Source organism: Cariama cristata, unplaced genomic scaffold, assembly GCF_000690535.1.
Source record: "Cariama cristata isolate BGI_N322 unplaced genomic scaffold, ASM69053v1 scaffold13256, whole genome shotgun sequence".
Lineage (NCBI taxonomy): Eukaryota > Metazoa > Chordata > Aves > Cariamiformes > Cariamidae > Cariama > Cariama cristata.
The window spans coordinates 41374-66891 of record NW_009621665.1 but is presented as its reverse complement, the minus strand read 5'-3'; the positions used below and the strand labels follow the sequence as shown (position 1 = coordinate 66891).

The following is a 25518-nucleotide window of genomic DNA, read 5'->3' as shown; positions in this document are numbered from 1 at the left end:
TGTAATGGTTATTCACAACATGAAAAAATCGAGGTTATTTCGAATCTCAGCACTAACATACACAATGTGTGATGCAAACAGCCCAGCACAGTACTGTGGTTTTTGCCCCCCAGGCAAAATTTTGAAACCAGTTCATAACACTGGGGCACCTCGTGCCATGGGCTGCAGAGCTGTGGTTCCCCAGGGAATGAGGAGCATCCCTCCTGATGAAGGCAGGAACTGTCAGGGGAGCAGTTTTCATGCAGGCAGAGCACCCGTGCGCCAAATGCAGAGTGCTGTTTGTCAAGAATCTTATTTTAGGAGGTTTTGCTTGCAGTAAAACTGTCTTTATAGTCCATTTGCTTTTTAACTTCTTGAACTCTCGCATATTTTTAAAAGTCTGCTTTCTTCAGTTGGATTTACTGCAGTTATTTTTTTTAACATATGTAGTTGACTACTTCTCATGCTGGCCCTGTTTTTCTGAAGTTTAATGGTTCAGTAAAAAATAGCATTATGTAAATGAGAAAGTGCCCATTCTTGTTCAAGGTCACAAACACAGATGGATTATAACCTTACCTGCTGCTTAAAATAACAATAAAAGAGAGTGAGAACTAGATGTAAGACCTGCAATTTATTCCTGTTCAGGAAAATATAATGTACAATAATGGAATGTATGCAATAAAGAGAATTTTGAGAGAGAGAGAGAGAAGAATAAAAATGGTAGCTGAGTATAGGAAGAGTCTGTTCTGTATTTCCAGACTCTGCTCTGCACAGCAGTGTTATGATGAGTGCTTGCACAAAACCCTGGCAAGTGAGGCTGCTTCAAGAAACCAAACAAAGCCCCTCACCCAAAACACCCCACACTAATTCATAGGTCTGTAAGGGAGCAGCCCAGAAAAGCTCTGCCTAACCATCTTCAATTTTATTTGGAACCACCTTCAATTTTATTTAGAAAGCATGTTTATAAATTGTGCTACACATGGTCAGAGGTACCATCATGTCAGCCACGCACGGGTGTTTAGGACACAGAACACACTCCAGTGCACCGTGAGGAGCAGCGTACTGACAGCACAGGTTGGAGCAAAGCTGCTGATAGACTGTACCCAGCTCAAACCACCACAGCTACAGGCAGCAGGATTAAAAAAAAAAAAGTAATTTTTAAAAGGAAAAAAAAGCAAAAAAGCTGGAAAAAACCCTAATGGCAGCAACATGGCTACCACTACCTACATTTCCCGCATCAGCAGCCCAGCTGGTGCGCTGGAAGGAGAGGCGAGACCCTGTATCTGCAGGACCCCAAGGGCATTCGGACAGCCCCACATCCTGCACTGCCCCACCAGGGAACACGTTTTCCTCTCCGCACGGTGCTGCTCTGCAGAGCACACGGAGCACTCTCTGCTCCCTCTTTTACAGCTGCTCCAAGCAAGGTCTGAGGGTTTCTGGCAATTCTTCAGGTATGCGTGTTTTGAGAGACAACACAAAATGCTACTAGTTTGTCCAGCCTCCACTGACACTGGGGCATTCTTGCTTATCAATGATGCAGCCTGAGGCATCTCATGCCAAACTTCACTCCTCATGCGGGGTCACTATGGCCCAAAGTCTTATACTTTTTTTTTTTTCTTTACAAGCAGGACAAATTTATTCTTACAGAAACTAAAAAGGGAAGGAGGAAACCCCAGTGCAGACCAATCCTAGTTTTACTAACTGACTTTTCTTCTCACTCCCTCCTTAGTCGCCATTCTGTTCTTTTTTCCTCTTTCTTCCCCTCTAATTCTGACTCTAGTCTTTACCACACTTTCCAGGTAGGGTTTCCTTTCCCCCTCTCTTCCTTCTCCCCTCCCCTTTTTCCATTTCCCTCTATCCTTCTCTATAATTTTTAAAAAAACACCTTATGTGCTTCTCTCTCCCACCAGTGAAGTATCCTCCTTAGCTTCATCCTCTGTTCCCCGTTCCATCCTGTCTCTTTTGCTTCACTTTGTTATTTCCCTTTCTCTGTTCCTTCTTCCCCTCTCTCATCTCTTCATTCTACTTTTGGAGGTCTCACTGCTCACCCTTTCTTTGTGATCTCCCACTACCTCCAGTCTTGCTTACTCTCACAGACAACTTGCTCAGCCCTCAAAGGTTTTGGGCTTCCATCCTTGCCTTCTCCTTCGGGCTGAAAGCTGGAGAAATGAGCTGGGGGGGAGGTGTGTCTCATCTCTCATCACATACAAATGACTGGTTCCTGTGCTCTTGAATCTGGTAGGAATTTGGGAGTGCAGGTTGTGGCATATCTCTGTCTTTCTCATACTTGTTATTCCCATACTTCGTTCAGATTTCTTTATTGCAAGCCAAGCTCTTAAACATCATCCATGTTGCGGCCATCCTTGCATGCAACAGTTTTCATCAAAACTGCTTCATTCAGCTGCCTTCCTGGGTGTCAGGGTTTGCCCTGAAGCTCTGGGGAAATCAGCTGGAATTGAAGGCTTGCTTAAAAACCAAACCATACTCACTTCACTTTGTTTCGTGTTGGTTTCATTGTTGTTGTTTTTTTTTTTTAAAGACACTTCTATAATAATTTTTGGGCTAACTCTGGCCCAGATTAGTCTTCCTAGATGCATAGAAATTTTTATTCACCTGCAGATTTCTGTTGTCTGGAGAAATTCAGTTCATGTCGTAGCTCCCCTCCTACACTGTTGCTCAAGAGACCACGGAAGCCATGGGATGGTGTAACAGGACTAACGCTGGGCAGGGCTTCAAGGACTGGCACACACCAGGCTTAAGGATGATAGAAACATTAAAACAACCCAGCTAACCTGCTCCTCACCACAAATGTGGCAGCAGAACATCACTCTTTGGGGCAAGAGAGGCAGGCCATCGAATCCAAGCAGGTGTTAGGGGAGGAGACTCAGAGAGCCGCCTCCACCAGAGCCTGCCTCCAGACTTGTAAATCTCTGCAAAGGAGTCCCTCAAGGCAACCAGCATGAAAGGGGACCATTACTTTGACCTGAAATTGTTTCCCCAATTATATTTCGAGCCCCTAAACTTCCAAGATTTCACTACCATGTGTACCAGTGCAGAACAGCACATCTGCAGTCTCCTGGGATTGACACACAAGGTCCACCAGATCTGGTTTCGTGACAAGTTGACCTTAGGAGACAAAAGGATTGGTTCCAGGAAAACTCTTCAAAAACATTTTTCATAGGAAAGAAAAATGAGATTTATTGCAACTAAGGGAAAGGAGGAAGCAGTGTTGCAAGCAGCGGAGGCCTGCTGGCATATTGGGGAATTTTCCTTTATGCTGCGCTGCATGAAGCAATTGACTCCCCATCACAAAGAAGGGACTTCTTTAAACCTTCTGGGGAGTATGCTGATGGAAAAGCTTGAGACACTGGATTCAGGCTTGTAGCACTCCGACACAGCTGGCTGGCATAAGACCGGGAATAAGAACAGGGGATCCCCAAGTCCTGCCAAGCCAATAGTTGACATGCTGAGCCCTGAGAATAAAATGATGTCTTCTAGCTCTCCAGCACGGAGCATGCTGCCAGACAGGAATAGACTGCTAACATCTCATCTGCTGGGATCTGCCAATTCTGCCTGATCAGAGTGAAGGCTGACGGATATTACTGGGATGAATGACAGTTCAGTAGGAAAGGACTGACTGAACAGTTGTATGTGACTTCACTCATCTGCTTACAGCATATCACTTATCATGATGGTATTCAGAAGTCACCCTGGAAGGGTTCCCATACACCCATTCATTGAAATCTTAAAAAAATGAATAGTAATTAAGGTATTCACTTACTACCATGTAGAATTACTACATTTTTTTTTTACTGTCTTCTTTCATTCACAAACAGCTGCAAAATTGCTAATTTTTGAGGTAAAACTGAAATAACAAAATGAGTTTGGTTGACAGTGGGAAGGAAATAGTGTCTTGTGGGTCATTATTAAAAGACTTGACTTTGGAAGTGAATGGAAGAACTAAATTAAATCGCTGTATATTCTACATAGTCATGTAATGATGTATATACAATAAAGGCGGTATGATTTTAGTGTAATATACTCAACTACAGATAATATGTGCTCATCTGGTTGAATTAGTGTAAGACCCCTGCTTGACTCCCTCCCCTGACCACTGTTGTTGCCAAAGTACATAGTGATTAATGTGCCCTTCAGCAAATGAGATCGGCTCTGTCTGATTGTATTAGTTCCTGTTCATTGGAGTAACTGAGCATCAATCACGTTCTAATCAGAGCTCACGTACATTGATTTTTTTTGTAAACAGCCTCACTATCAGGTTCTGTCGTAGCCTAGATTAACTCCTTAGTAATGACAAAAATGAATACAAAGTATTTTCACCCAAAATAATAAACATGCTTTCATTTTTAACTGAACAATCCTGTCAATTTAAATTGTCATTGTAGCTTTAAAAGAAAAAGCTCTGCAAAAGACAAAAATAACACCTTTAGAACTCCAGTTACTACTGTTAAGTATATGTATGAATAACATAAATACTGTGCTGCAGCATCTCTTAAGAGTACCATTCTTAATAGGTTAATTGCTTGCTTTTAGCAGTAGTCTTTTTTAAAAAAAACAGACCAAAAGGATCAAATTAAGTGACCTTACTATTCAAATAAACTGTTCTTTAAGAGTTACTGGTACCCAAATATAATTTAAATTATGATCCATCTCTCAATTAGGAACGAAAATATTATGCTCACTTTAAATCCTGATATTGAATATTTCTATTATTACTAGGCAACTACCCAGAGAGCAGTCCTACCACACTAATGAGGACAGCAGCACTTCATTTGACTACAGGAGAAAGGCTCTGGGCCTGGGAACAAGTAGCTGTCCATCCTGTACAACACACTGGGAATTCCCATCAAGGATAAGCAAAACGGTTTGAAATGACCTGAAAAGCCCTGAATCTTTGTCAAAGTTTCAAAATATCTAAATTATTTGATTGTGTTGTTCTTCTGTGTCAGATTTAGGCAGGGATCAGCACTGTTCATATTTTCAAGAAATGTTTTAATTTTGGTATTTCTTGTAGGACTAAACTCAAGCAGTAACCAGTCTACTGAGACAATCCTCTGCTAAAACATCCGTTCATGCATGGGTGTGGGAGGTTCAGAGAAAAGCCCCAAAACTCGGATCTTCCCCTAAAACTTCTGTGGGTCATTCCTACTTTCTGACTATATCAAAGCCATTTCCACAGCAGCTGGTGCCCAAGTTGCAGTCATAGCAATCTGGGAAGTATTTTGCCCAGTGTGGTCCATCTATGCCATTTTAAATGGCCACCAGTATGTATCACAGGGGATACTCAATGCTGAGTTAATCCTTGTCAGAAAACATGTTACCCTAAAACATGGCATGCAGACAACAGAGATAATGGAAGTATATAATTTTGTTTGCATAATAAATGATACAAGGTAAAAGTTTTATTTCTTAGTAAAGACAGAATCTCTCCATTGGGCAGGTACAGGAACTGAGCAAAGACAAGCAGTCCAAAGAGAAGATGCCCCTTGCACAGTGTACAGCATTACACGTTGTCTGCATTTGTGGAACACCAGACTGGAAGAGACCTTGTTCTGCATTTCCAAGTTCAGATGCTTGTCATTTTAACCAATGTCTCACATAACTGCTTTCACAAATTTCCTGACCACAATCATCAAAACAGTTGGGCTTCTTACACCTCCGCTACTCAGGACAGGAAGACTGCTCCACACTGTCACTGTCTGGACAGGTATGAACTACCTTTAATTTCCAGGTTATAATTACCTGTTGTCACTCAATACCTATTTGCTGTTGTGTCATTATCATTCACATTTATCTTAGCTAGATCCTCTTCTTCCCTAGAAGCAAGTATAATCTTGGCTTCTCTTTTGCTAAGCTGATCAAAACCAAACTCCTGCCCTCTCCTTACTTTAGAGCAGCTGTCCATTTGCCTGATTAGTTCATCCACCTTGGAGATGAGGGACAAGAAATGTATAATGGCAGTCCAAAGGCCTTTGAATAAGACCCTAACACAATGTCACTAGTGCTCCTTTCTCTGCTGGATATCCCAGTTCTTGCCCATTCAAGGATCATATTTGCCTTTTTCACAGCTGCCCCACACTCTGTTTCATAGTCCTTGCCCAGTCCAGGGGGGCAGGCCTGCTTCAAATACAATGAGACGGACTGTTTTTCCCAAATGAGAGGCTAAGTGAGCTGAAGGCACAGTTCCAGGTTCTCGGCGAGTGCCAAACTTTTGCCTCTTGGCTCCCAGCTCTGCTAAGCCAGGAGTCACAGTGTGCCATCCAAAATTGGCTCCTGTGCTCTCTTTCACATGCATTTTGTAGACTGCTAGTCCCTGCCACAGTCACCTAGCATATGAATGTCCCTGTGAGTTGTTTCCAAAGGATAAGATGAAGGTTTGTGTTTTCTTTTAACTAAAATCCTCACCTTGCAGTAAATTCTTGGGTTTCATATATTTTTATTATCCCATTCCTCTCGGCTGCTCAGTTCTTCCTGTACAATATTCCTTCTCCACAAAGTACTGCGACCATTTGCTAACATTATGACATTAGAACACTGCATCCTCACTCACACTCTCTGACTTGTGCCAATATTTATCATTCAAATACTCAACAAGATATTATGTCCAAGAGAAAAACAAGGTCCTCTCCTTCAGTGCATAGGGACTGCACATAGACTGCTCTGATGGAGGTAGGTATCAGAAGAAACTGTCATTTGGCAGCAGTTTGCAGAGAATCAGTGGGTGCCTGTGACTGCCTTTCCTTGCTCCCTGTTTCCAGTAAATGAACTGAATTTCTGAGGCAGCTCATGTGTAAATACAGGATCACACAAGCTTCCTTAGTGTGTTGGTGGGGCTGTATGACTTGGCAGCATTCTTTTTAACTTTTGCAGCCTACTTACGATTTTAGTGAAAAAGGACAGAATTTGAAGGTTTTTCCCCCTAAGGCATGAGCCAAGATTAACAAGGTATACATCATGTCTAAGGAGGTCAGAGACACAACTGCACCAATATTCAAACACCTTTTATCAGCCTGAACACTGGTATGTCAAGATGTACATCGATGTGGAAAATAACCATGTATAACACTTGACTTTCTGATTGTCCCCCATCATATTGGAGCTCTTTTGCTAAATGAAGACAGTGATGGACATAAGGATGGATTACCTGTCTGATCCATTCCATGCACATTCAAACTTGTCAAAGATGCAATCATTTTCATAGAGGGAACACAACTTGCTCCTAAGGTAATCATGGACCTGTTTCAAAGAAAATAACTGTTGTTATTCTTGAAATAAAACAAAATATAAAACTCACAACCAGCCTCCCACTCTCTGCTTTATCTCCCACATCCACTTTCAAAATATGCTGCACAGATTGGTAGCTTTGCAGAAGATACTGTGTTTAAACTCTAAAGAAGCTATCTGTACTTTTCCACAGCCCAATTAACCAGGCACTACAGAATGATTGTTGCAGGAAGGCATGAAGCATACCTCCCTCAGCAGGCTGCAGACCACCCCTCTTCAACATATTTGTTTCCTGCTTGGGTGATTTTCTCAGTGCTAGCCTAATTCCCAAAGACATTTCACCAGCTGATACCCTAGTTGTGCTAATTAATGTGCAAGAAATCTAATTTAAATAGTAACAAAAAATGTCATATTCCAAGATACGTGGACTCTCACTTGTGGCAGAAAGAACTTGGCTCTATTAAAAGAATCTGTAGTGTACGGTATTACATATATTTGGGTAAGGTATTTCAGAAGCCAAATACAGTACAAGGTTGTAGTTGCACAGGCTGCAAATTAGAACACTGATTTAGCCCAAGGATATCTCCTATTTGTCTAAGACTTAAAAACAACATTGTAAATTCTCACTTACATCCTTGAAAAATGGGGCTAACCAGCAGAAGACCTCTCCTCTGGGCCACACATCTCTGCTGAACAAGGGTTATCATAAAGAGACAGATCTCATGCAAACTCTTTCAATCCTTTGCTGAATTTGATTAGTTTTCCTTCTGGATGATTGGTTTCATTCCACGAGGAAATAATGAGCTAGAAAATCCCTGCCTAGACGAATTTACTAATGTATTTTCACTCCTGATGTTTTCTTCTAGCTGTTGTAGAAATTGTAAAAAAAAGTTGTGTAGATGGCCTCTTGGAACACACATACCAACCCAATAGCTGAGGGGCATAATTTAGCTCCAGCATACAGAGGTACTGGTTCTTGCAAGTCCAGGGATACTGCTCCTGCTCGTGGATGCTCAGCATCCTTCTCTGGCCTGAGGATGTACACATTTCTTCTAGTAAGATAACTTCTATCAAGATCAGATGAGGGACAATGACCTTTTACTTATATTTTCTTTAAACTAACCCATTTTCAATAGCCAAATTGTACAGTATCCTAAGAATATTTGTAATGTAAGGTTATTAAGGATTATAAATGTTACTTATGGACCAATTTTCATTAACAGATGAGTGAACACTGAGCTGGACATCAACAGATAATGTCTTATACAGCAAATAACAGGCAAATGGTAGATGCAGATAAAACATTGCACAATTAAATGCATTTACCCTCATGGCAAGTAATAGGTCAGAACACTTAGTGCTGACGCAGTGTCTTGCACCCTCTGTAATTAAATCCTTTCATTTTGTCTTTACTTAAAGCCTTTTTATGTTAGCAGTGTGACTTGTCACAGCACTGGAGTTCTTTCCTTTATCATCTTTTTGAGCTTCCAACACTTGGAAGAAATGGAAAGGTTTGGTAAGTCAGGAGAGGGAAGTAGATCGCATTTGACTCATTGATTGTCATTTCTAGGTCTTCCTCTCGTTACCATTTCCAACAGCCATCTGTCATGACCACTGTCATGTATACACCCTCTGCGAAGTGCGTCCAACTCCGCAGCTTGGAGCTGTGCCTTTCTATCAGCTCTGTCAAAAAACATTTTGCAGTTCCTCTCTCAGATTTCTTTACCGATTTCTTCAAGGTCTCAGCTCCTTTTTCTTGTCTGCAGACTTGCACTATTGCCTTGGACAACCGGCTTGCTCTTCATGTGGACCCTTTGATTACCACATTTGAACACATTCAGACTCTCAGAGTGACTACAAAAAACTAACTGGAAGAAACACTTAATTTTCACCTTGTTTGCATGTTCATCTGCCACTACCGATTGAGGGTCAAATCAGATTTGCCTTGTCTGTTACATATTGTTCTCATCACCTATGAATAGTACTTGAATACAAACCAAATTAATTTCTAACTAATTACAGAATGCATTCTCGCTTTTTTCCCTGCACTGTTTTAGGTCAGACCTTCATGGAATTATCTAGTAATTGCATGCTCCAGACTAATACAGCAACACGACTACGCAGGGAGCTATTTCACTAGGACTGAATAGTCACAATCAGGAATTGCACTGGTAAGTGACACATTAGTCCAAATCCCTGTGCAAGAAACCCTGCCAAACATGGATCAAGCTATTATCAGCTATGAACATGTTCACCTCTGGTTACTACTGGTATGGTTTTGCTGGGGTAATTCACCTGGCAGCATCAGAAGAGCATCCTGTTAAGCAGGGCTGCCTTGCAATGTTCAAGCACTGGCCATTCCACTGCATTGCTCTTTTAGTGCTGTCCAGTGCACCATACTCTGCCCTTTTTTCTTTTATATGAAGCATAAACAGGAGAAAATCATGTTGAATCATTCTCAGCAGATAACACGTTTCAGTAAGGCTGCAACAGCTGCTCTATGCAATAGCATTCTTATAGCCACAGCATTGATAAGAAAAAGAACTTGCATGACGAATTCAATTTTTTTTTTGTGATACTAAAATTGTAACCTGATAATGAAGCAGGACAGTTACAGACTTTGCTCTTTTTTACAACGCTGTGGAGAAATCTCCTGTTGCGATCCTCTTCATGAGTCTTGCCGCTAGACAATATCTAAGTGGCTACCATGCAGTGGATGAAATTGAAAATTCAGTCTTTTAATGAATATCTTTTAATCCTTTAATGATATACATGTCATCATAATTATGTGAATACATAACTGAAAATGTTAGGTTTATTTGTCGCCTTCGGGTGATCCACTGCAAAAAACTTCTCGAGAGATTTCCAAGTTTATACATGAGATTTAGGTATATAAGAGAAAGATACCTCTAAGACAAATTATTTAAGAGAGTCACTTAAACCACTTTCTTAAGAACAGAATTCTCTACTCTCTGCAGCTGAAAAACGTGAAAGGTTGCCCAGAGCAGCTGGACCATGTGAATCCTACGGAGTCCTGTGCTATTGGCTTCCTAAGGGCCCTGAGTTCCAGATTCTCCTTTAGTCCGCCTCAACGCTCAGCAATGCATCTGTATACTCTCTACAAGGCACTGGACAAATATTTGAAAATGAAAGGCAATCCATAGGTTAAAGTACAGCAGCAAGAACACTGTTATATTTGCAGGGGTTTTGTTGTTGCAGGTCTTTTATTTTCTTTTTGTAAGCTTCTGATTACAATAATCAGTACTGGAAATTTTACATTTTACTCATTTTTCCCATCTCAGCATGGAGAAATATAACTTTTTAATTGGCCCCAGTGTTGGGTGTCACAGTGATTTAAAGGTGACCAGCTTGTTTCACAGCTACCTACATGAAGAAATAAAAGCAGATGTCAAAGTCAAGACAAACAGGTTGGCTTGACCAGCTATTCCTCTCCAGGGACAAGGTTACCTACTCCATTAGCATAAGTATAAAATAATATATTACCTAAGTTCCCAAAATCTGAGATACGATTCTGTTATATAAAACACAGTCTCGCCCTTACCCTCCTACTTCATTTTCACAGCATATCAACATTTCTAACACATTTAGCATTACAAGTACTGCCATTTTCAGAGCAAAACCAATTCTGTAGTCTTAAAGGCACACAGGCTCAGACTTTCCAATACTAACACAGTAAACAGTATCCACCGAAATGTAATGGAGGCAGTGGGGCCCACTTTGTCTACTAAACACTAGCTAATAAATACCTCCAACATTATTGATGTAAAATGTTGGTTGTTTTAACAAGACACGCTACCAAACTCTTATCACATGTTATTTTAAAACCAATCTCAATTATAGTTACTGTGAACTACTGTACCCCACCTGCCTTTATATAGACACAGAAAACAAGGGATTGTTCCAGCACTATCGCAGGACTGTCTTTAGGTAAGCAGTACAAGCCAGATGAATGACATTTTTCCTACTTTGCATACTCTTCTGTAGGTAGCTTAACAGTTTTTTCTCGTTGCATTTTCATAACAAGCAGTTTCTGTGTCATAGACATATTTTCCTTCTTCAAGGCAGAGTCAAAAAATGTAAGCTCAGCCCTCTATCGCCAAACAGAACAGATGTCAGAGTACAAACTCAGCGCTGGCTGAAGCCACTGGCATTTTGTCTGGATAATATAGCAACGAATTCAGGCAACCAGATGTGTCTGTCTGGCATTCACAAACTGCTGTGTCAGCAGTGATGTCAGGGTTTAGCACTGATCGCTTCTAGAACTATGTACAAGGGAGAAATGGGTAGATGAAATTTAAAAAAAAGTTCTGAAATGACAAAGGTGTAAACTCTCAGCAGTCCCAGCAGAAGCAGAACACTAAGGAACACACAAAATCCTTTCCTCAGTTTCTTTTAAACATCAGTAGTGAAATACATCATCTGCAAACAGATGTGAAAGTGAAGAGATGATTTCCCTTATTAGAAGCATCATTTCTTCCAAGAGCCCAATCCACAGTTAGTGTTACCCTGATTCCCCAGGCCTCATGCTTCCTTACTAATGCTGAAATTGCTCTTTTCCAACTACAAGGATGCCACTCTGAGGATTTTAAGCACTTTGATTAGCAGCTCTCTTAGCTAGCTGCTTCTCAGACCAAGCAATGAGAAGCTTAGGAAAACATTCCATTTTTGAAGAGTGAGACGCTTTTATATTGTTGCATTTCAAGACAGAGGAGATACCTACCTGGTATGTTTCTACGGGCTTTGTTTCCATGTTCAGATCCCAAACCTTAACAGTGAGGTAATCTCTTGTTAGCATGTATCTACCGCTGTGACTGAATTTGACATCTGACACTGAAGAGATAATTTCTGAAAAAAATGATCTGTTACTGGGGTCTTCTGGTTCTTCATAAACTGTTCAAAGAAAAAGAAGCAAGAGAGAAATTAGAATTCTATTTAAAAATGCTCTGTTGTAGAATCGGAACTGTGCATTTCTTGTGAAACATGTAATTCAATGTACCAAGGAATATGATATAGAATTGATTATATGCTCAGCACTTAATTTATTCTTTTATCTTTATATAAAAATACAAACTGTAAACTTTAAATATTACAATAATTAACCCTATAGCTATGGGCCCAAATCATCACTTCAGGAAATTATGAAAATACACCAGCTAGTTAGTTGACTACAGCTACCTATAGCAAGGCAGTTCATCTATGGTCATCCTTTCTGGGGTGTGCATGTCCTGTTTCCTGACATAACCAACTTCAGGCGTCCCTGTCACAGGAAAGGTGTACATGTGGTCTCACAACAGTCTTGGCATCCCTGGGAAGGGTGGTTACTCAAAGCCTGCCCTGGTTGCCAGAACCAGCTGGCCAGTCTGCAGGCTACTCACTGGCCATGTCTGAAGGCATCTGAGACTAAACACGAGAATTTTGAAAAGCAACTGCAAATTGCAATTACTTCTTCCTGAAAGGTGAGCAGAAAATACACAGTGATTTACCATGTGGATACATGAACTACTTAGTTGATGTGCAATTGCTGATAGCTCTGGAAAGCACTAAACTCACTGTACGTGCTGGTTAGCTGTTCTGTGAGCTGCACGATCCAACAAGTCAGGGGTTCATGAAATACTGCTTACGGTACCTCCATACAGGGAAATCCAGCTGTAGCAACTAGAAGATTGGTCATCCCTGCTCAAATGTGCATAATAATGATACTGGATGACTCACACTGAATTGCAGAAACTTAAACAACTGGTATTAGTGGGCTCTACTTCATCCGTTGCAAGTCCACTAATCACCAAGGTCTCTTCAGCCTTCCCTAAAAAGCCTGCACTAACTCTAGCCCTGCCTACCAGGTGCCTAGAGCAATTCGGTTGCTTTTCTGCCCTGTGATCTAAATGAGCTCATATGGTGAACTTTACTGGAAAGCCAGGCTTTCGAGGTCTTTCAGTACTCAGCAAAATCAGTAGGGTTTTGGCATCGACATCTAGAATATTCTTTGAAAACTGGCAATTTGGTGAGTGTCATTTTCAAGTTTGAAAAGCAGGTGAAGAAAAGCCACGTGATAAGACATGAAAACGTGCTGAAAGTAGAACTTCTTACTGTCAGTCAAAACAGAGCCTTTTGTGTAGTCCACTGGAACATTTCTTTCTCAATTAATTTATCTATGAATGTGATTCAGACTGTTGAAAGCAACAAGGTTACAGTTTCTCTCAGGTGAAATAACGTTCTGCTGAAAGTTAAGGGTGAGTACGTGGGCGAAGTATGTGGGGTAATGCAAAAAATTATGGGCAATTTTCTTTGGGAGTAGGCAGCAGAATGCAGCCAGGCGTGCAAATGAGAATAAGGTCTATATTTGAACATGTACCACACATCTAAATGGTAATGAACTACTTCAAAAAGGGGGAAAAAACTTTTCTTTTCAGACAGATTGTAAACGAACAACTTTAAATAGCTCTTTAAAAATTTGCCTAGACATTCTGCAAAGCAGGTATTTTGTAATTATCCTGTCAGATTTTCAATAGAAGTCTGATGAGCACAAAGCAATTACCATTTCTTATACCTCTTCCCGTTAATCTGTCCAAACTATGTACTTGGCTGGCAGGAATTTCATCCTCCTAATTATGACGTGAAGTTGCCATTAAAACCAAGAAAGAAAAAAAACCAAACCAACATTAGCTGAACTACACCTTCATTTATAGCTGAGATATATCTTGTTGGCTCTACGTGTCTCATCCAACTCCCAGTGATTAGAAGAGGAGTAATATTTGTACCTGGATACTCTGTATTTTGTTAATTAATGAGATTAAACCATTTCATCCTTTATCCGCACTGTTTATTGCTTTTCTATCCTTACCACGGTAAGTATCAGAAAGACAGATTAATTAACTGCAAAAACTAATAGAGGCATGAAAGCCTCATATCACTACAGAAAGAAAGATAGTTGTAGAAATTTTAGTAGCAGCAATTCTCTGCAGATATAGTCAGCATAACCAAGCCAGGAAAATTGTTACAGGAAACTAAGCAGCAGCTCCCAGTCTTACAGAGAAAGCTTAGCAACTACCAGCATATGCCTGAGCAACCAGAATAAGGAATTGGCCTCAGGGAATGAAGGTGAGATAAAGTGTTCTTGGGTCTTCGCTATTTCTGGTTTAGCATCAACGTAAGGTTATGCATACACTGCAAAAAAGGCATAGTCTTCATTCAGTTTGGCTAATACCAGTTGAGTAATTGGAGACAGAACAGCAGTGACAGCCATGAGACTTGGACTTCAGGCAAGCAATTAAAATTTAACCTTGGCCTCTTCAAGCTGACAGAAGAAAAGTTGGTGCTAGCCCACTGTTTGCAAAACCAGGTTTGTCAGCCTGCACTGGAAACATACTTTCTGTTCATTACAGTTCAGACTTATTTTTTGGAGGCTGCTCTTACGCCAGGGGGCAATCAGCACCCAAAACACGAGACTTCAAATCTAGCTTACTTGTCTATATCTAAATAAATCTTGTTAGACCAGGACTTGGAATCAGAACTTTATTGAGATTCGATTACAAATTCTATTATATTCTTTGATTAGTTTCTTGATTAACTTCTTAATAACTAACTTTTGCCATGAAAAGGGGTATTTAACGGTCATTAATATTGTTCTCGATAACCTTCACAGTGCTAATTATATAAAAGACACAAAGCTACCTGTCTAGTTGTAAATTAATGAACATAGGAATCACGAACAGTGTGGTATGCTGAGTTTTCACATGACACTGCTCAGACTTAAATATGACCTTGATGATAGGATTGTAAAATAGAGAAATATCATGGGATTACAGGGGGAAGCTGAGCATATCTCTGAGTACAGCCAGTGTTGGAGAGGAGCCTCCAAGGAAGACACCATTCCTGCCCTGTACTCCACTGGCAGACACAGGGGTACGCTGGGAAGTCTGCTTAGGGAAAAAAAAACGCTCAATCCTTTCCTGCAAGGCTTCCTGCTCACAAGTTAAAAATCAGGGTAGCATTTCACAGAAGTCCAGACTTCGGAGAGAAGGATAGGTTGGGTGAAGGATACTTGCCAGAGCACTGTTTTCCTGAATCTTGAAGAAAATCTGCAGCATAAAAATATGCTGCTTCTTTCTCAAAAGGAACTGCCATCTGCTGAAAAACAAACTCTCATCTCTCACAAAAAAAATTGTTAGTGTTCCTTGAATTTCTCTGATCTAATGTAGACATGGAGACTCTCCTTAGAATTAGTAGATAGAAAAGGCATCTCTAAGGTGTTCATTTATCATACAGAAATCTATGCAGATATCTAAAGTAAAAAAAAAAAAAAGGCCAGGAACAGCTAGAGTGGGTGGAAAGGTCCATCTCACTTATCTTCCCTTCTAGACACTGGCCAAAAGAAAGCAGATGCCTCAGGCAGTAGCTAAAAAGAGTGTGGTGCACAGGCACTTCCCACTAACACCCTTGTGCCTCTCATCAAGCCGGTAAGCTACACTCTGCGTGTTGTAGGTGCTGCCACTGCAACTTCCCATTTATTTTAATATGGGTCTGATTCCACAAAATTGAAAGCTATAGATTTTGGACAACACAGGTCCAATAAAGAAAAAAAAATACCCACCCAAACTGATCTTCAATTCTAAACAAGAACTAATGGCTGACAAAAATTAGGGCTATGCATGTGAATGCAACCTTTCTTACACATCTTGCTTATCCATTCCACACACACCATACAAACTGCAAGGGCAGCGAGGTGTGAGTGCATGCTGAAATCCCACTGTAATGGTCTGGAGAGAGACCTGGTAGTCACCGATACTGTGTTCCTCTTCAGCTTTGCCAGCTACCTTTCGCTGCTGTATGCTATTCCAGTTTCCCAAATACTAATTGTTAAAGAGGGATATCAAACAGCTAGGAACAGAGGAAAGTGATAAATTAAGCAGCACTACTGTGTGCACTCGACTGAAAAATAGTGAGTAGATTGTAACTAACCATTATCCCAACAATAAACAAAAATAACTCAGCCTCAGAAAACATAAAATCCCATGTTCTCATAAAAGGTTTTTCTCTTTGTTTGTCCCGTTTCCAAAGATGCACATTTTTAATGGAGTCATTGGTATTCTGCAGACTCCAGCAGCCTTGAAAATTAATATTTTGTGTGCTAGGTAGAGCTTTAATCATTGCAGGGTGTAAATTCTGGCATATGTGAACTTTAAAAAATAATAATAATGCTAAAAATGGCTCATATGGTGGGTGCAGTGTCATAATTCAATACAGCATACAAAATCCTGTATTCCTCCCAAAATCATCGCAACAAGGAGTATGCATGGTTCTCTACATTATACTATAGAACCTTGGGTAACGCCTCGGCTGAATTTTCAACATTCCTTCCACTTCTCCTTTTCCTCTTACCTTCACTCTTTTGCCTGGGTGAAATAAAAACACAAGCATTCACAGCACTGTTGCAAGGCAGATGGTTGCAAAACACAAATACGAATAACATTTTTAAAAACATAAAGAAGAATGATCTATTTAAAGGGAAAATGGTAACAGTATCTGAGATAATATGGGACAGGGGTTAGAAAAGCTATCTATCTAAACCATCTATCTAATATAATGAAATCTGGAGTTACTTTTTATTTTTGACCTGAATTTATAAGGGTATAATGGATTGATGGGATAAAAGAAATGTCAGCTGTATTCAGTTAAACAAATCTTTTATTGCTTTTAAAAGAGAGAAACATAAGGGTATAGGCTTTGGCAAACTTTTGTTATCGTGGCCTGAGCACTTGATGATAACAGCAAGGGTTTGCTGTGAAATATCAGTAAACAAAACAAAGAGAAACAGAGAACTAGCAAAGGAGAAGACCCTTGATGATAACACTGCCTACTCCTTAAGGCATAAAGAGATGAACCTTGAAAATTTCTGTTACTGCCGACCAAAAGTAGAACTACGGATAAAACCAACTTTCTGCTATCACAAAGCCAAATATATTTCAAAAGAAAAGCAAATCATCAATCATGCTTACATATATTGCAGAACATGTGATTATCTGGGGGGAAACAAAAACAAACCCAGGGAAAACTTGAAGATGAAAGCTTATCAGCTCCACAGATTTGATAAGAAATTCCATCATTCATAGGATAAAATTATAAGCAGCCTTAAAATTCATTCCCTATAGCAGAAAAACAAAGCTATTTTCTTTCTACTTATGAACAAATAATAACTTATTAAAGCTTTTTTCTAGAGGATACTGTTTATAGTTTGTATCCTGTCCTGAAAATTTCTGGGTTTATAGCATTTAAGTGTTGTTACTTAAATCAAGTCCTTGGAAATCCTGCAACATGAAATAACTCTCTCTCTCCCTCCAAAGACAGGTAATGGATGTAGAAAATTGTCAGTTCCTGTTCAAGGGCCACAGCTACGAATGGGTGAAAATAGTTTTGGCAACACCGGAAAAAGAGGCAGTGGGGTTAATAAGGAGGGAGAGGACCACAGAGGCCAGAGCCAGCAAAGATGCTAGAACAAGAGAGGGACAATAATTTTCCTTTTCATTATCCAAGCATGCAAACAGTCTGCAGTTAGGCTGAATTAAGAACTTATGACAGATAACCTGTTGGTTATACAGGTACACACACAACAGATGTATTTCAACTGGACCTGGAAATACTGGTTGTGGATCAGGTAATCTCTTAGTGGGCTTTAAGTTTCCTGAACGCAGAAAATAGATGCAGTCCCAGGTCAAACAATTTATCATCTAAATTAAATCTCTCTTTCATTTCAGATCCCCAGTGAAAATGGCTGCAATACCTGATTAAAATATACTGGAAAACAGTACTTTGAAATGTATGGAATCTCACCCATCTTGACCAACTAGCCTCAGCAACTTGCAAAAGGAACAAGAACCAATATGCTCTTTTGATAGCTGATAAATAAACACCTTTAAACAGTTTTTTTTCTGGAATACATGGTTATACTAATTAAATGTTTCTCACAAAACATGACCCTAAGCTAAAAATCTTACAAATGGTTTAACTATGTACTCTAATATGTATAGCACCATTCCTCAGGACAGTTGTGATTTGCTCTGCCACATATATTTCATAAAGTTTAGTATAAAAACCCTAAGCTAAACTTCACTGAATTTATATAAAAATACTAATCACATTCATTATTTTAAGTACGTGACACTTGTTACTATACTTCAACACAGAAAGCATTTTTTTTTTTTGTGCCATTTAATTCAAGATGTGCTCACATCTTGAGCTATGTGTAGTTCTGGTCTTATCTCTAATGTGGTAGAGGTCTCAAGACACAAAAATGGACAGTAACAATGACCAGAAGTATGAAATTACTTCCATGCACAGAATGACTAAATAGACTGGGACTCAGCCTAGGAAAGACTGAGAGGTTTGTAATTAAGAGTGGCATGAAAAGGATGAATAGGGAACGACAGTTCACTTTGTACACTGTCTCTTCCAATCAACAAGTAGAGGTCACCAAGTGAAACCAGGAAAGGGTAGGTACAGAGCAGATGGTTTTTCATACTATACCTAATTAAGCTACTAAAGACTTTACTGAAAGACATTGTGAATAGTAAAAATTATACACAGGTTGAAAAGTAACTGCACAAATTCAAGGAAAAAAAACCCAAACATCCATATGAGAACTGTTAAATGCACTAAGTTCACTCTCACTAAAGTCCCTGAACCCCAAGTTTCCGACTGCAAATTGCAGAGGCTAAAGATTATACACTTGCTCTGGTCTTATATTTTCTGTTGATGTTGCTACTGCTCACTATCAGAACCAGAATACTGGGCTAGAAGGACCTCTGGCCTGCCCAGGTGTAGTCATTATTATGCACTGTTTAAAATCTACTTTAGGTTTTCATATGAAAGAGTTCCTGAGTTCATTCTAAGTGAATCAAGACCAATTGCAAAGCTCCCTTTGAAATTCATGGTCTCTTTATGCCTTTTAGCTTCATAGTTTATTACAATAGTTTCATTTACCATTATTATTTACTCCATCTTTCACTATCTCTGAATGTTTTATTATTTTGTGTTAAGCCAATCCACTCACACATTCACCTCCTTCAGAAATTCTCTTTCAAGATCAGGATGTTCTCCTAGTGTGACAATCTTGCCTTCATGGTCTACACTGATTAACATGGTTATACATGTGTGGGAATTTTTGAGCCCACCTTCATAAGCAATCTAAAATACAATTACTTTATAAGACATGAAGTATAAACAACTAACCACAATTATTTAACATTTTGTATTACCGTAGTCTGTAGTTGCTTATCCTGTTTTAAACTGAAAAAACAAGATCTTTTTATATTTCAATTTTCTATTTGTTTTTATGTAATTCAGAGGGCACCTCTTCATGCCCTGGTCACTTACACATAATTTTCCTTCTTTCCTTTCTGAAGCTACCTTCACACCACAAGACTGAAATTCCACCTACCGTAAAGCATTTCCTTTATCCAATGACCCAATATTAAAACTAGGCTTCTCATCAATACCTCTAGAGAGTACGGCTTTTAAAAGTGGAGCCTCAAATCAATATTTAAGAATCTGTTTTACCATCTGCAGTGAGTTGCTGCAGCTTGTCGCAAACCACAAGGGATAGTACTTTAGTGCTGAAAGGCAAAGCCAGATCAATAGCTAAAGACCAGTGGGTGGAAGCTTCACTAGAGTTGCTTATATTAATGTAACTTTGCCAGTGAGTGTGTTAATAAAGAGAAATGGTGTTAAAGAGAGCAAGGAAGTGAAAAAACACAAAGCTCATCTAGAAGATCAAGCCTCTTTAAACCTCGGTCTCACAAAGACTTATGTGTGTGTTTAGTGCCAAATGTTGTGAGCAATCCCATGGAGTTAATGGGACATAAAACTACTACTCCTTTACAGTCAAATTCATGCATAAGTCTTTCCGATCTTGATATATAAGGTTAGTTATAAGTGGGGATTTTTTTCCCTCAGTGAAACAGAATCTTGAAAGAATAATGTTGGTTTCATCAGACATTGAAAAGCAGTATTTGTTGCTATTAAAAAATTAAGCAAACAAGACAGGAATTTTAATAGAGTGAATAATTAAAGCAATCTTACAGCAATTATTTGCTTTATCTGTGTGTGGTTGGGGGAGAGGGGTTAATGAAACACCTCTTCAATCATAAATCATTTACCATTGCTTCAGGCTTTTCTCTTTCCTCTTACTATTTGATAGCTAGAAGTACATAAATCAGTCTTTTTCTTCCTCTGATTTAATTTTAACACAACTGGCACAACTGGAGGAAATACTATATAGACATAACTGCATTTCTGTAGAAACACTTTTGAATTTTCATTAGCCATGTTTTAAATGTCTTTATCATACGTTCATCCAAACTGAGCAGAATGGAAGCTTTGGAGCCCATGCTAAAGGCAATTTTCTACCAAATTTCAGTGGGATTCCTGCACAAGGAAGGATCCCTTCCAGGATCTAGTTTAGCATGCGTGAAATTGTAGTAACAGATCTTTAGTGACAGTCATAACTACACAATTATCAGGATACAGGCACATTTTTTCATTGGGGATATAAAATCAGCAATGAATATATGCCTTTGTAGTGTATGCTTATAAAATAAATCCAGAATTAGGATAAGGAGAACAAGCCTTTATTAAAGCACAGGGTCAAATCATTACGGAAGCTCAGATAAGTTTCACTCCCGTCACATGAAACCGTGCAGATTTTGCCTGAAGTATACGTTACTGTGACAGTGGCCTCTCACTGCACAAAGGGAGAATGGTGTGGCTGTCTCTCTCTCAGATGATAACCTGACATATGAGACCAGATGCAGAAAGAAAAAGCGTAATTTAGATGTAAAGCTCACATAGAAGAAAAACAAGTTGTCTCTTTTCCAGTCATACAATAAGCATCATTCATTTGGAAAGGTCAATATTAATTAGCAAATCCAGCAGGGATATTCTGTCACAGGCTTTTCTATGCATCTGGTTGTTCTCTATTGCAAATGAAAGATAATCCATATTCAGTTAGAGGTTTGAAAGCTGTCTTGTCTCTGAAATTCCAACCTCCTTTAAATGACTGGTAAATATAATTAATTGAATTTAAAAAATTAAACATGTTCAAGTAGATTATCCTTGACTTCTGTTTTGGCTGCTTCCATAGTTCTGAATTCTTAAGTTTAAAATCAAGGTAATCTCAAAAAAAACCCAGCAGATAACCAAATTGAGTTACATGCCAGACTGACCAGATAGTCGCATTTATCCTTGGGGAAGGGCTGGCATTTCTTTCATGCCTGGATTTCAAATAAAAATGTAGACCAGGACTCTCAAGGAAAAAAGACACCACCACCATCTTTGGGTGGCATCTTTGGATCACAAACCAAAGCCCAAATTCACTCTGCATTGCTCCAAAGACCATTTTATGCTTTTAAGATACTGATTGTCCATCCCATGGAACCAGTAAGGCACTAGCTGAGATGGTTCGCTCCTTTCAGGGAGAGTCCAGAGAAGATGGCTGTTAAGATGGCCTGTCATCTACAAATACATCTTTGGTCAAAGGGAGGGGAGTTCTAAATGGCCCCTGTTGTAGACCCAGATGTCACTAACTTGTGAAGTCTGCATGGAGGATGGAAAGCATGAGCTAATGGTGACAGAGGCTAACTGCATTATGTAACCTTAAGTTTGTATTTTAAAGACCACCACGGCACATGGAGCAATAAACTTGAAACCGCAGCTCCTCCTTCCTTGAAGTATTTTGTTGTAAATTTTGCGCATGGGTAATGGATAATTAGAAATAGGGTTTTAGTCTAGAAATACATATTAAGAAATGAACACTAAAAAAAAAGCCTTAAAGCAACATACAGCATTTCAGTAATTACAGTTTCTGAAGTATGCAATGACTTTTAAGATATTACACGGAATATCAATATGAGTTACACTCTTGAATGACTTAAATTTCCATGTTGCATAACGATGCAGTTTCTATTTACCACTTAATACTGAATTTAATAATTCTGATGAACTACTGAAAAAGCTCTTTATGTTTTTCCGACTTCACATGCTCAAGCTCACTTTTCTTTAGATAACGGCTTTATTAGATGATTTGTTGAAACAGTCATATGTACCTATCTAGTCTACAAACTGTTTGGAAGAATGATATTATCTCCATGCACATTTATAAGGAGCTCTGAACATAATATTAGCAAGAAAAGATCAAATTAGCAACTATTTGTTAAATGAACAGTTGCATATTATACTGCTCTAAGTATTTTTTTAATCAGGATGCTCTTACTGCAACAGAATCCTTATGCTCTAACAATGATACTTTTGCAGCTGTTAGCTTCCCTTGTTTCACTGCTGTCACAGATCTCCCATATACAGCATTCTTTCTACACTGCATTGCCGTGCATGTTGCCTGGATAACACCTCAAAGACAACCTTTGGGTGTTTCGCCACGTACGCTATTTAGATAAAAGCTTCCATATTATTTAAATTAATTCCCTATTTCTTGCTGATTGAGTCTGCTTTCATATCTGTTTTAAATCTTTACCTATAACCCTGTGGACTGCAAGAACACCTTCTTCCTTATTTCCATCCCTCTAATATTCTAAATAAGCAGAGACATTAATCTCTTTTTTCACCTCCTCTCCAGAATACTTTGATGGAATTCTCTCCCACTACTTGTGAAGTCTGATAATAACACAGAACAGTATTACGCATGTATCTCCTCTATGGTTACAGATTGGGCTTTCCTGGATATCCATTTGTAATGGCCACATATGTTTTGCTTCTGATTGCTCGCCCAGCATTGCATGATCTATTAAAGAGATGTTATAAGAAGCAGTCTCAGGTAGTCTATTAGAAAAACAACACATTTTATCACACCTTATCGGTATCTCTATGACCATTTAAAACTCAGCTACTGATATTCTTTCAATGCCTTATGGATAGATTTGGTGGTCTGAGATGATTTTTCTAAGGGATAGAGGTCCCCATTACAACTCATCGCACAAATTGGCAGCTTGCTAATAAATCTCAGCATAGGCACCAAGGATGAGAAGATATGGAAGTCTCTTGTCTCTTCCATGTCAGAGCCATGAAAGATTTATAAGGGAAACCTTGTAGTGTTGCTGTCACTAATACCGAACAGAGAGATTTCGCCACTGAGTTTAGCAAACCAGAAATATTCAAGAACACCATAATTTATTAACATCCTGTGTCACTGACTTACACTACAGATATTAGTATGTAATTTATTTATACAGTGTGACACAGTAATTATTCATGGCACTCTCTAGACTTGTACAAACGGAAGGGCCCTTCCCCCAAAAGCTGCAACTGACTTCAGCCCAGCTATAGAGATTTGGATAACAAAGGGTCTGAAAAAGGAGTAAAACGAAAAGTTTACAACATATGCTCAGCATCCAGGTATTTTTTATGAGTTTTGCATTGGCTTTTTTATCCCTAAAAATATGTACAACCATTACAACCTCAGAACAGCATCTGAAATACAGCACATAGAGATATTAGACTGAATTAATAAAGTAGGGTTGCATGGCAGAACATGAGGGTTTACAGTGACTATAGTCATAGCTGTTTTGGTTGAGAAGTGAAGTCAGTTATGGGGAAAGGTTGAAAGGTGAGCTGAGCTAGGAGAGTAGGGTACTGATCATGCACATGCAACACGTATAAAGCAACTGTAAAGAGGAATCAGATGCACGGTGAAGGTACTAGAGAGACAATCACGCAAATATTTGATTTCGCAGACTGGCTGGTTTTTATGATATATCCTTTTAGGTTGCTATGGGCTTTATACAATTAGTTTTGCTTGCCTCTGAGAGCTATACTCAAACCACTCCAATCAGCAGTACGTGGGCCTATTCCTTTTAACGCTTTGGAAGTTCTACCATTGCTGTACCAATTTTGTATTGCACACACCCAGCTTCTCAATGAGCTTGACTTGAGTTCAGTGCAGCAATGCTACATTAAATGGCTATTTTCTAACTCATAGATCTGGAAAATGGGGTTTAATCAATGACCATTAGACCTTGCACTCTCTTCTGGCATAAAATGCCTTCTTTCATCCAGGGTTACTGCATTGTTGTTTTAATAAGTTATGATTGGCATTTGGCACTGAGTTACAGGAGCATGGAGGCCTTATTAGCAGGAAGAAATGAAAGTATTATGGAACAAAACAATTAAGTGGGACAGGAAAACTCACAGCAATGTGCCAGATTGTGTCATGCTCGCATTTCACTTCATGGTGTTGAATTCCCCCTATAAGTACAAGGGGATACAGCTAACAAAAGTAAAACACTTTTCTGCTTAGGAAATTGTCCTGACAGGTTATTTTCTATAATTGGAGACCACATCCTAAGAGGTTCTGAGCATATGTACTCCTTGCAGCCAAAAGGCCTAGTCATAGGCTTTTTACTACATTTACTTCAGTTAAAAAAAAAGCTTATGTACTACACCTTTGCACCACTTATGTCTCAATTAAATCTTCAAATGTCTTCTTCTTCCCCTCCCACCCTTACTAATAAGATCTCCCTTCCTCAAAAGCTTAAAGTAGGAACTGAATGACATAAAACCTCTTTCCCAACGTTTCAACATTGCAAAAGAAACTGAAGACCCAAATCTGTGAAATGGAAGTGTCCTGGAAGCCTCAGTCCTGAAGGTGGCTAAAGCAGAGCCACCACAGTTCATTCATTAGGTTCTCAGCTCCTCGTAGGAACCAGCCACATGACACAACGTCTTTGTCTGGTGGTTTTCAGTCTCAGAAGATCAGGAATAAACAGGTGGTTTGCACAAGGCAAAGTGCCCAGGCTTGTCAGATTACGGGTGGGAAGAACCTTATTCTGTCTTGTCTAGACTATAAAGAGCTGATAGCAAGATATTATGAACATGCATTTTCCTTAATCCTTTACATCAAGAACAAGACAGACCCACATTTTAACATTTTGCCTCCTTGTTCTTATGTAGGTTTCAGCTATGAACTGTCATGAATTGGTGGCTCTGTCTCAAAGTCTCACAGGCTACATAAAATCACTTTAGGACAGATGACACCTTCTGTACCAACACAGTATCTTTTTATTTTCTTTTTCCCCCCCAGTATTATTTATTGCATTATTCCCTCTGTATCTGTACAGGCACATTATTGAAAAAGTACATGTAGCGAATGCTGGGCTAAATTTTTAGGAGGGACTCTGACACTTTTTAAAATTTTGGAGGAAGTTTGAATGACAAAATTTACTTACTGTAATATTCAGAACAGTAATTGTGTATGCTCATCTACTTAAATACTCC

The 25518-nt window shown here is 39.3% G+C and overlaps 1 protein-coding gene across 1 annotated transcript in view; it reads right to left on the bottom strand.

Annotated features, from left to right (window-relative positions):
• Nucleotides 1-25518, bottom strand: part of PPP2R2C (protein phosphatase 2, regulatory subunit B, gamma) — a 58817-nt gene that overhangs the window by 2756 nt on the left and 30543 nt on the right. The window contains exons 7-8 of the mRNA XM_009702059.1: nucleotides 11963-12132; nucleotides 7142-7233 (exon numbers count right to left, since the gene is read on the bottom strand). Of these exons, the coding sequence (XP_009700361.1) occupies nucleotides 7142-7233; nucleotides 11963-12132 (262 nt within the window). The remainder of the gene's footprint in view (nucleotides 1-7141; nucleotides 7234-11962; nucleotides 12133-25518) is intronic.